The 12,027-nt window shown below is 48.7% G+C and overlaps 1 protein-coding gene across 1 annotated transcript in view; it reads left to right on the forward strand.

Moving 5' to 3' along the window:
- The window catches only part of GIT2 (G protein-coupled receptor kinase interacting ArfGAP 2), a 21,617-nt gene extending 11,905 nt beyond the window's left edge, over positions 1-9,712 (forward strand). Inside the window, exons 16-19 of the mRNA XM_009070137.1 lie at positions 2,289-2,371; positions 2,476-2,658; positions 7,587-7,650; positions 8,707-9,712. Of these exons, the coding sequence (XP_009068385.1) occupies positions 2,289-2,371; positions 2,476-2,658; positions 7,587-7,650; positions 8,707-8,919 (543 nt within the window). The 3' untranslated portion in view covers positions 8,920-9,712. The remainder of the gene's footprint in view (positions 1-2,288; positions 2,372-2,475; positions 2,659-7,586; positions 7,651-8,706) is intronic.
- Positions 9,713-12,027: the final 2,315 nt, after the last annotated feature.

The raw sequence follows: 12,027 nt of genomic DNA on the forward strand, positions 1-12,027 counted from the left end.
CTGGGGCCCAACTTCAGAGCTGCTTTCCTTGGGGGCTGGCACTTGGCACCAATCCAGTGGTCCTGATGCACTGTTTGTCCTACAGATAACAGTTTGTGGCTTTAGATGTTGAATGGCCTCTCCCTGCCAGGACTCAGAACCTGCTTTTTAATTCCTTATGTCCCCATTTTATTTGGGTTGTGCAGAGTTTTGTCATATCAGTCCAGAAAATAGTAGGTTTGCAACTAGGGGTAGATGATAATATTTCCAAGGGAATATTCTACTTGGTCAAATGGAAATCTGGGTTTGGCTGCAGCTGATAGCAGTGCTGTGAGGGATGAGAAACTTGCAGAGGGTTTGGTTGGTTGGTTTTATGCTGATTCCATAATATCCTATGGCATCATTGCCACTGTTTCTGAGCATAGGGCAGAGCTTTGCCACTGTTTGTATTGTTTTCTCTGTGCATCTGGGAGAGGTCAGAGCCTACATATAATAGTATTTTTTCTTCAAAATAGAACTCCCCTGGGAGGGGAGTGTTAAAAAAATGCTGGGTTTGCCTCCTGAGCACAGTAGCTTCAAAATGGACAGGAAGGGCTCACACTCCAGGTGTTTCAGTCAGGTATGGTTGGGTTTAACGTCACGAGTGCTCAACAAACACACTGGATCTCAGCCAAGGAAAACCAGTCCCTGGTCACATTTTTGTTCTGTCCTTGAGGTAGAAGTATTATTGCATAAGTGGATTCCTAAGTGTATGGATCAGGGATGCAAATTGGAGGTGTCCCTTACAGTCCAACACTTGAGATTCCCTCATCCTTCAGTGCTTCTGAGGGCTCCAAGGATTTGGCCTCCAAGGTCCTTTTGGTATCCCATTCTTCGTTCAACCTTTGCTCTGGGATCAACTTCCCAGTTGGATCAGTCTCCCACTTTGCAATGGGCCTACAGTGCTCAATCCAACTTCTGCTTCCCTGCGTCCTTCCTGCCCTCATTTCAGCTCCCACTTGGGGTGGAACACCCATTCTTCCGTGGCCCTCTACTCCTGATGGTTGGATCTCCCACCTTTGTTGCATCCTGTGCTCTGCTCTGAGCCACAACTCTCCCTTATTTGGCCTCTGACCTTGTATCAGTCTCAAGCATTTAGTGGGCCTCAGTTCCTCACAGTTTGGCCTCTCACCCCATTTTGGCCTTCAGTCTGCAATGGGCTTCAGGACCCATCAGTTTGGCTTCCTACGTGCCCTTTGGTCTTGCACCCACAGTTTGGTCTCCTGCCATCACTGCAGTCTGCTGTCTTTGTTCTGCCTTTCCCATTGCCACAGTCCTCAACCTTTGTTTAGGCTTCCCAGGGCCAGCTCCTACTCTGGGGTCAGACCCCCATGCAGGATTTGGCCTCTGCTCTCTCCTGGGCTTCCCTCACTTGGTTCAGCCTCTTATGTTGGGCCTCAATTCTCCTTTCAGCCTCCCACACTGGGTTTGGTTTCCACCCTGCATTCAGCCTCCCACGTGGTCTCTGCCCTCTCTCTGCTGTGGGCCTCCAGCTCTTGGTCTGGCCTCTTTCTTCCTGGGGGTCTCCCCTCTCCAGTGGGCTCCTGCTCACTCTTCAGCTCCTGTTTTATGGTCCTGCTTTTTCTGTTTGGCCTCTACTCCTGGTGGGCTCCTCCGTGTGTGCCCCTGGGTGGTTTTGGTGGCAGGGGAAGGACATTGTGCTGTGACTGTCTGTCCTGCCCTGCTGGGTGCTGAGTGCTCAGGGGCTGGTGGGGCTGTGCCATGCCCAGGGCCTTGAGTCCAGACTGGCAGCAGGGGCTTGGCATGGGGTTAGGGGGCACAGCAGGTCTCAGTTGACAGGCTGAGAAAGTTGTGACTGTTCAGCCTGGAGAAGAGAAGGTTTTGTGGCGACCTCAGAGCAACCTGCCAGGAGCTGAAGGGGCTCCAGGGAAGCTGCAGAGGGATCTGTGTTAGGAGCTGCAGTGACAGGACAAGAAGCAATGGGGAGAAATTGAAAGGGGAAGTTAGATTAGATCTTAAGCAGAAGTCTTTGCTGTGAGGGTGGTGAGACACTGTCCCAGGTTGCCCAGGGAGGCTGTGGCTGCCCCAACCCTGGCAGTGTTCACAGCCAGGTTGGATGAGCCTTGAGCAGCCTGGTCTGGTGGGAGGTGTCCCTGCCCAGGGCAGGGAGTTGGGACTAGATGATCTCTAAGCTCCATCCCAATCCCTTAACATACTATGATACTATAGGAGCTGTTGTGCTAAGAGCAAGGACATGGCACTGGCACAGCCCAGGGCAAAAATCTGACATAAATCTGTGTTCTTTGCAGGGCTCGAAGCTGGAGAAGCAGAGCAGTGTGTCTGAGAGTGACTATGACAACCCCCCAACACCTCAGGAGCTGGAGGAGTCAGGGTAGGTGCTGTGGCCCAGAGCTGAGGTCATGGCTCTGTGCTGCCCTGGCACGGGGAGTCGTGTCAGTCTGTCCCTCGGCCCAACCTCTGCTGTGTTCTCCTCAGGTCGGGCAGGAAGGGCCGGCAGAGGAGTGTCATTTGGCAGGGGGAGGGATCCATCCCTGAGGATGCAGACTCAGCCCACAGCTCCAGTTTGCCCAGTACTGAAGATGTGATTCGGAAAACTGAGCAGATCACCAAGAATATTCAGGAGCTGCTGCGAGCGGCACAGGAGAACAAACACGACAGGTGAGGTGTGAGGGCTGGAAAGGCTCTGCATTGGTGGGAGGACAAAGGCGATTCCTCAGGAGTTTGCAGAAGTCCAAACCTCTGTGGTAGTGCTGGGGATGCTGATCTCACACCTGGAAGATGTGCAGGTCTGTGGTGTTTCCTGTTGCCTGGATTAGTGCCACGGGGCGAGTGGGGATGAGTGTCCAGCACCTTGTGAGTGGGTTCTGGCTGCACTTGCCTGTCCTGCCATCTGTCCTTCACCCCTGCAGTCCTGCTGCAAAGTAAGTGTTGCTCTAGATACAAATGAAACACATTGCAGAGAACTTGCTACAAGTTTCTCTTGAATCTTCACACCTCCATGTCCGTCAGTAAGGACACCCTGCAGGAGTGTGATGGTAACACCAAGGCTTGTGTCAGGAAAACATGGTGAAGGAGGGAGAAATTAGCTTTCCTACTGAAGAGTAGAGATTATGTACCAGCAAAAGGTGTTTAGAACTGCTGGGTTTGGAGTAAGCAGGAGGCTGAATCAGCACAGAGGTAGCAGCAGCCACAGCTCCCTCAGGAACTCCTGGCCCAGCTGAACTGTTAATTTCCAGAACTGCTGTGAGTAAAAGTGATCCTGCCCTTGCTGATCATCAGGTGGTGCTCCCACACAGCTCTCCGAGAGGACTGTCAATAAGAGTTACATCTTCCCGGGTGTGCACAGAGTTTAGGGTTAGAACACTTTGACCTGCAGCACCTCAGGCTCTGCTCCCTGTGCCCTCTGCACTTCGAGGAGCAGTTTGTGCTGAGCCCTCACTTCCTGCCTGGCTCAGAGAAGTGCACAACAATGGGGCCACTTTTGCTCTGTTTTTTCCTTCTTGTCTATTTTTAGAAGGGGCAGCACTCAGCCTCTCCTCCTAACGTGTTTGTGCTGAGCTCATTGCCTTTGGCTGGAACCTTTTCCACTGCAATCCCCTGGTGCTTCTTTCTCAGGGAGAAACACAGTAAGAGGAGCTTTAAATGAGTTTAGGGTTTATGTATACCACAGGTTACACTATTTTAATTGTATTTCTTTTAAAAATCGTTGGAGATAGGATGCAACACACCTGGATTTGCTGCTGAATTGATCAGATCTGAAACAACCTGTTGTGTTTGTTGTTCTCTGTACCATGAGTGGAGTGGGGAGTTTGCCTGTACTTAACTGAGTGTCATAAATCATAGATTAAGTAGTCATCTTGCAAATCACCAAACTATGAAGCTGCTGTTTTCCTATTCCCTGCCTTCCTTAACACAGGGGGATGTTTCCTTACCAAAAGGAGGTACTTGAGAATGCAGATAGATAAAAATCACCACGTGCTGCATAGATAATTGGAGAGGAAAAAGTGTTGCAAGAGTATCATCTATTAATGAAATACCTTCTTCCTGTATTTTTTCTTGCTCTCTCCCCTCCCTTCCCTGTGCTCCCCTGGCTGAGCAGATCCCTGGAGCACTTGGAAACGCTCGAGCTCAGACACAGCCCCTGGGCTGGGAGAGCTCCCCTGAGCACCCAGCAACCTGGCCCTGCCTCCTGCTGCTCTGCCCTCTGGCCCTGCCTCCCAGGCACAGTGTCTTTTCTCTTTCTCTCTGCTGCCTCTCTCCCTCTGCACTGCCTGCACAGGGGTCGTGGAAGGCCATGCACGAAGTGCTGCAGGTGGTAACAGAACTGCACACACAGCCAGGCCAGGGTCAGGGACCTGGGATGGGGCCTTTGGTAACAGCTCCCACTAGGGATTTAGTAGGGAGCAGAATCTCAGCCTGGACCTTGAGCTGGCTCTAGTGTGAAGGATTCTCCTGTCCCTGTGCTGTTTAAGATAAGTTGTTGTAATTTAATTTGGTTGGAACTAGATGATGATAAATCACAGAGTCCCAGGGTGGTTTGGGTTGGAAGGCACTTGAAGATCATTTAGTCCAACCTCCTGCCATGGGCAGGGACACCTTACACTAGACCAGGTTGATCCTGGCCTGGGACCCTTCCAAGGATGGAGCAGCCACAGCTTCTCTGGGCAACCTGTGCCAGTGCCTCAGCACCTCACAGGGAGGAAGTTCTTCCTCTAGGCAGAAATCTTGAAGGTTTTAAGGTCCCTTCTAACCCAAACCATTCTGTGAACTAACAGCACAACACGTTGTTGCTGCTTCTGTGCACCATTGCACACGTAGCAGGAGTTTCACATCCCAGTGTGGAACAGTCACACCTGACAGCTGAGGCTCTCAACTGTTTGTACAAATGAGATCATCTATACCTCAAATCAGTGAAAAAGGATGTGTGTTTATATGAAATCTGACCAAAATACTGTTTATTATTGCCTGCAATGAAAGTGAGAGTCGAGGGTGATGTTTAAAACACAACTTCAGGGTTTAAACCCAACTGAGAACATCAGGGTTGGAAGAGGAGGAGGTCACCACGAGTCACTGCTCATGATGGAGTGTTTTCTCAAGCTGTCACTACTTGAATATCTTCCTGATGTCCCACTGGAAGGTGTGTGAACCCAACACACACATCAGAGGATTTCATGAGCTTACAGTAACCCCAAGCCATTCCTCCAGGGCCAGAGGACACACTGTGAAACGTGTCCTTAACTTGGCTCTCCTGCATTCAGGTCACTCTTGGGGCTCTCTCTGCCTTCTTAGCAAAGGGTTTGATCCCCAGATTGCCCTTTTATGAGGTATGGAACTTGTCAGTGTGGCTCTCAGGGAGCAGGTTAACCATTAACTCAGCAGCTGAATGGGAATGAGGTGAACTTGGAAGACCTCTCTGCACTTGTAGTTTATTTGGCAGAGCTCACGTGGTTTGAGACACGTGGAAATACTCCCTCCAAAGCAACTTTCCTGCATTGCCAAAATGACCCCAGTGTTGTTGCTTCTCTCCCAGTGCATTTGCAAGTGACTGATTTTTGCCCCTGTAGTGTTGAAAGATGATGGAACTGGTAACACCTGGGGGTGGGTTTGGGGCTCTTGGTGCTTCAAAGGGCACTGACCTACCATAACCTACAGATGCTGAAGAGTTTTCTTGAGTGCCTTTGTGATTTTTGAGATTCTGCTGCTTAAGACTGAACTAACTTGTGCTAAAATTGAGTCTTTGAAGCATACAAATGAGTCTTTTGAAACCAGACTTGTGACAGAGCACATTAACACTTCACTGTTTACCACAAGCTCCACAGCAGTTTATGGTAAATAGTTTTAAGATCTCTTTTGAACAGACCAATTTTCATCTGGCACATAAATCAGAGGTGAAATCTCTGAGGACTAACAGAATCTGCCTTTGTTTTTAGCCTAAAACTCACACACTGAATGCAGTTGCTGCTTGGGGGATGCATGTGTGTGCAACTGTTGTGTGAGCATGGTGTCCTCTGTTTCCTGGGCATAAATGGATCCAAAAAGGCATCTTGGAGTTCTGAAGTTGCCTTCATGTGCTGTTCTACCTTTAGTTAAACTTCACCCAAAAAGCCAGGCAGGAATTCCATATGGGAAGTTGGGCACAGCCCACCTCAGTAGGTGTCTGAGGGGCAGGTTTGGTGCTCTTGCTCACAGAGGTAACACTTGCTCACAGCTGTTTTGAACACAGTTTTGGGATTTGTTTTGGGAACTCAGGTGCAAAGTGTTGTTTAAAAGCAGTGCAGGAAAACTGCATTGCTTCAGACTGAGCACAGGACAGTCCCATAAACACCAACACTTGCTGTCAGGGTATTTTTTAAGAGTTTGGATGGCCAAAATCCAACTCTGAAACATAAAATGGATTGCAACACCTTTGGTTTTTAGCTTCTCTTCCAAGATTATTGGGTATTTTTAGCTGCTTAGATCCTTAGTTTAAAAGCTTCCCTTTTAGTACTCTGGTTTTACAGTCTGTTGCCATAAGAGCTCTCCAAACAAATGGGTAGAGATGTCCCTAAATGGCAGCAAGTTGAACCTGCTCAGCTTCTACATACAAACTGAGTTTTTTGATCCACTTTTGATCACCAACACTGCACTGAGGGGGGGGAAAAAAAACCAAACTGGTTTTTTTTCCCCCAAAGATTTTGCTTAAATATTTGCAAGCTGCAGAATCTCACTTGACTTTGTGCCTGATTGACACGAACCAGTTTACTTGGGCATTCTGTCCTGCACACAGCAGTGATCCACCAAACAAGCTGAGCCACTTGCTGTACACTTTGGAGATGAATTCCAGTTGGGCAGGGGAGGATAGGGAACGTGAATATGAATTAATGTGTGCTTAATGAGCATTGGAGCAAGTCCAGAAAAGGCCATGAGGTTGCTAAGGGGACTGGAGCACCTTCCCTGTGCAGCCAGGTTGAAGGTTGAGGCTGTTCAGCCTGGAGAGGAGAAGGTTGTGTGGACACCTCCAAGCACCTTCCAGTGGCTGAAGGGGCTCCAGGGAAGCTGGAGAGGGACTGTGCATCAGAATTGGAATGGCAGGACAAGGGGAAATGGGTTCCCACTGAAAGGGAGGAAATTGAGGTTAGATATAACGAAGAAATTCCTCCCTGTGAGATGCTGAGGCACTGGCACAGGTTGATCAGAGCAGTTGTGGCTGCTCCATCCCTGGGAGTGTTCCAGGCTGGGTTGGATGGGGCTTGGAGCAACCTGGGCTGGTGCAAGGTGTCCCTGGCCATAGCAGGAGGTTGGACTAAATGATCTCCAAGGTCCTTCCAACCCAAACCACTCTATGACTCTAGAACATTGGCTCATTTCCATAGCTGCAGACAGACAGACTTTGCTGACAACAGTTGGTGTAAGAGATGTGGGCAGCGATTCCTTCCCACAAACTGAAGAACAATGAAAAATGACTAAGTCATTTTGCACTTCTGGTTAAGTTTTTGCTTTTTTTTGGAAGTCATGTAGTTGCTTTTAGAATAACAATCGCTGAGTAGTGACCTGGCAGAGGAAGAGAAGTCTCTCCATGCTGACTAACCCAGAGCCTCTCTCTGCAGCTATATACCGTGCTCCGAGAGGATACATGTGGCAGTGACAGAAATGGCAGCCTTGTTCCCCAAGGTAAGCACCTGCAGCTTCAACATGCTTTTGGACTCATTCCTTCTTCAGGAAGAACTGCTTCACAGAAAGGGTTGTCAGGCATTGGAATGTGCTGTCCAGGGAGGTGGTGGAGTCACCATCTCTGGAGGTGCTCAAGGAACAACTGGATGTGGCACTCATTGCTCTGCTCTAACTGACAAGGTGGTGATGGGTCACAGGTTGGACTTGATGGTCTTGGAGGTCTTTTGCATCCTGAATGATCCTGTGATTCTGAGATTTCCCTTCAGTAAATAAAAGGAAGGTAAATCGAAGTAATGAAAAGGAAATGAAAAGGAGGAGACAAGTTGAAGGTAGGGAGAAATGAAGTGGTTTATACTTTGCACCTCTGTCTTTATTAGCATGGCACCTGGGAAGGGCTGAAGTGTGAGTCCAGCTCTTAAGAATTGCACCTAGTTCCTCCAAAACTGGAGGCTACTTGGATCCAGTATTTCCATTGGAGTGCTGTTGCCTGGATTACTGACTTGCAGTCCTGGTTAGATCTGTTACCCACCAAAGTGATCTGTTTCTTCACACCTAATTTAGGGAGTGAATTCTCCATGACTGAGTTCCTGTAAAACCTTACCTACCTCTCCAAAACTACAAGGGGAGATCCAAGGCTGCTGTGCCTGTCTGAACTGATTGTCCTGGACACACTGTCCCCTGCTGCCAGCCAGGACATGGGCTGGGCAGCTGGGAACAGGCACCAGGAAATGTGGATGAGTAACTTCCTTAGGGAGAGCATGGAGCTGTGTTCCCTGTGTTGCTGCCTGGCAGCAATTTGAGATCTCCCTGAGAGGAGAAACTCCTGTGCAGGAGGCAGGGCCTGGTGACAGATGTCAGGGAATCATAGAGTAGAATCAAGATTGGAAGAGACCTTTGAGATCATCAAGTCCAACTCTTAACCTGGCAGTCACCCCTAACCCATATCTTCCAGCACCAGATCCAAACCCACGTCCTGTATCAAACAACCCTTGTAGCACTCCCAGCTCATCAAAAGGTGTTGTTGTGCCTAGTTCAACCTCTGCTTTCCCCTGCCAGAAGCCCAAATCGGAGCTGGTGAGGACTTCCCTGCGCCTGCTGACATCTAGTGCCTACAGACTGCAGTCAGAGTGCAAGAAGGCCCTGCCCGTGGAGACGTGTCCCACCACAGACCTGCAGCTGGTGACCCAGCAGGTCATCCAGTGCGCCTACGACATCGCCAAGGCTGCCAAGCAGCTCGTCACCATCACTACCAAAGAGAACAACAACTGAGGCACTCCTGGCTTTCTCCAGTCTGCTCTCCCCAGGTTGGATCTCAACACAGAGCTGTGGGAACTCTCTTGGCGTTTTCGCACGAGGAGAAACTTAAAAGGGGCAAGAAACTCTTTCTCTCTCTTTTTTTTTTTTTTTTTTTAAACTCAGTATTATTTTTGCATGTTTTCTAACAGTTTTATGATTAATTTAACCCACTGCCTTATTCTGTGCCTGTGTTGCCAGTTTAGTTACAGATAATAGCATGTTGCAAATAGCTGTCGAGCCAATATCACGTCCCAGCGCTGTACGAGCTCTTGCTAGATGTTTCCTTGGGGCCACGTTCTGCTTGCAGGTCCTGCTTGTGAAAGTCCTCTGAGGTCAGCTGCAGGGGTGGGAGGGCAGTCCTGCCCCCACTCTGTCCGTCCTGGAGCCTCACGTGCCCTGATCCTGCTGGCTGAGGCTCCCAAGGCTCCGGGACCAGCAGGAAAAAAGGTTTGTCCCTCCTGGTAACAGGGTACAAGCCCAAAATGATCTGTTCCCATATCAACTGTTGTGCAATATGTTTTTTTAGTCTGCTAAACCAATAGTAGTTGTGAGCATCCAAGCTTGGTCTGTGTAACTCTACAAGGTCTTTGTCACTTTATCTGTTTTTGGAAGGAATTTGAACCTTTAATAGTTATTTCTTTTAGTTGTCACTATGCCATTCATAGATATGTTTGATGTTACTTTAGGGCATTAGTGGTTAAAATATTATCCTTTGTTTCTGAGTTAGTAATTCATCCTTAAGTTTCCTATGGAATTTTCCTGGCATTGGGGCACTGTGTTGCTGCAGCAGCAGCAGCAGCATCACTTGGTGCCTCCACATGCAACTTCACTGAAGGTTTCTGTGCTAATCCACAACAAAAGGAAGTTACAAGAATGCCAGTGCAGCAGCAGCTGTGCCTGCCATAGCACATAACCTCTGTACCTCAACATATCCAAATGTGAAAACATTTCTTAGATCTCCTAAGTTCTGATGCAAATCTTGCAAAGTTTGACACCTTTACACACTGCCAGGCCCAGGGGTGGGTGAGGCCCCAGATGTGCCTCAGCTTTCTTCACTCACAGCAGCTCACAAGAGTGTGTCAGTCCATCATTTCAAATGTGAGAGTTTTGGGGGAGTCTGAATTCCAGGTGGGGGAGGAAATCCCTCACTTCTGCCTCTGTGCTCCAGGGAGAAGTGTTGCTGGCTCTGCCCAGGAGCCACCTGGGGCTGTGGTTGGTTTCTTTTCAGTCATGCTGTGTTTGGATAGATATCCAAAGTGCTTATAGAACTGTTGGATTCCTGGTGCTGTAATTGGCTCCCCAGGGCTGAGGGAGGGAAGGAATGGAGAGAGGAGACAACAACCCAGTGAATTAATGTTCTTCACTGGGGTGTTTATTCCCTTTCTGCTCTCCTGCATCCCAGAAGCATCTCTAGCCTGCCAGGAACACAGGCAGGTTGGGATTAGAACTGCCACAGACCCTTGTGAAACCGACATCAAAATCCTGCTCCTGGCAATGAAATACAGGGAGAATCTTCTAGGAACTGCTCCTAAACTGGCATCACTGAAAGGCACCAGACGGTATTTTTCAACCTCTCAGGACACCTCTGTGTGCTGCTCTGTAGCATATCTGACCTGCTCTGCAGAGCAGGGTGACACTGAGGTTTGGTGGGAGTGAGCCCCTGCCTCTGACCCAAACCCCAGGGACACTTTGGTCACTGCCAGCCCTTGCTGAAGTCAGAGTGGTTCCAACCTAGGGGGGAAGCAATTCCCTTAGCCCTCCCCTCACACAGCACTGCAGTCACAACGTTTAGAGCACCTGAACTAACACTGGTGCTTTTTTTCTTTTATGACTAGATCTCCTCTTGTTCCCCTGAAAACAAACTTGCTCTTCCTTCACAAAATGCTGCAGAGGAAAGGAAAAGCTTTTTAGCCTTTTTCCAAACCTTGTATTTATCAGTGTCATTCTGTCTGTACAATATTTTGACTTAATCTTTTGTTTACAGTATTACTATAAAATGCTAAAACCCTTCAGAGTGTGTGAAATAATTTGGGGGTATTTGACTGCTGTTTCTGTAGACAACTTGGAAGAGGTTTCTGTAATAGTCAGGTGAAGTGCTGAGGTGGCTCTTGAGTTTGTCACAGCCCTGAGCTGGCTCCTGTCTTGGTCACAGCCTGTGACAGGACTTGGTTCCAGTCTGCAGTAGTTGATGACAATAGCATGGACTCACACAAACTGCCCTCCTGGTGTTGTTCGTGTGAAGAAACAACTCCTTGTTCAGGTTGCAATTATTCTTTATATATGAAACAAGTGAAAAACAACATTTACTAAAATCTTAGCACCTTCTGGAGAGGAACTGGACAGATTCCTTCATGGCTCAGATCCACAGGGCCCTGTACTTGCTGTGTTGCCCCAGCCTGGCATGTCTCTCACCTCCAGAATGCACAGGGCAGCACTGAGGGTCCTCACACCACACACTCTTGAAGCCAGTGGAAACTCCACTCTTGTCCAGCTGGGCCACAGCTAAATGTCTTCAGAAATCTACTGAGTCAAGTCCTGGCATTGCTGTAAGGCTATTCCAGAGCCACTGCTACTTCAGGAATTCCTTGAGTCTTCCAAGTTTTCTTTCTGCTCTCTGGAGCTGCATCTCGTGCTCATCTCTCAGGTCCAAGCTGCTTTGGGGTAACTGTGGAGCTAATGGGGTAAAACCAAAGACCATAACTGCTTAGAATTTATCTGCACATGCCTATTCAGCATGCAAAGGAGGTGACCTCCTGGGCATGGGGTTTAGGTAGGGTGACTCAAATTCTGCTTTGTTTTTAGAGCCAGGCAAAGCAGGAGAGAAGACAAAGACTCTGAGCAACAGAGATGTGCTGTCCCAACTGCATTAATGCAGCTGATAAATTGCTTTCAGCATTGAATAACATGAGCCATTAGCAACACATCTGCCTCAAAAGTTCTTTACAAATTAGGCCCTGAAGTGTCTGTATCAACATCAGCCAAAGAGAAAAGCACTTTCTGAGAGAGAACTCTAGAGCTCTGCTAGAAAGAGCCCCAGGGGCAGGGCCAGACCCGTGTCCTGCCCTGGCCCCGTGTGACAGC

Source organism: Acanthisitta chloris, unplaced genomic scaffold, assembly GCF_000695815.1.
Source record: "Acanthisitta chloris isolate BGI_N310 unplaced genomic scaffold, ASM69581v1 scaffold14692, whole genome shotgun sequence".
Taxonomy (NCBI): domain Eukaryota; kingdom Metazoa; phylum Chordata; class Aves; order Passeriformes; family Acanthisittidae; genus Acanthisitta; species Acanthisitta chloris.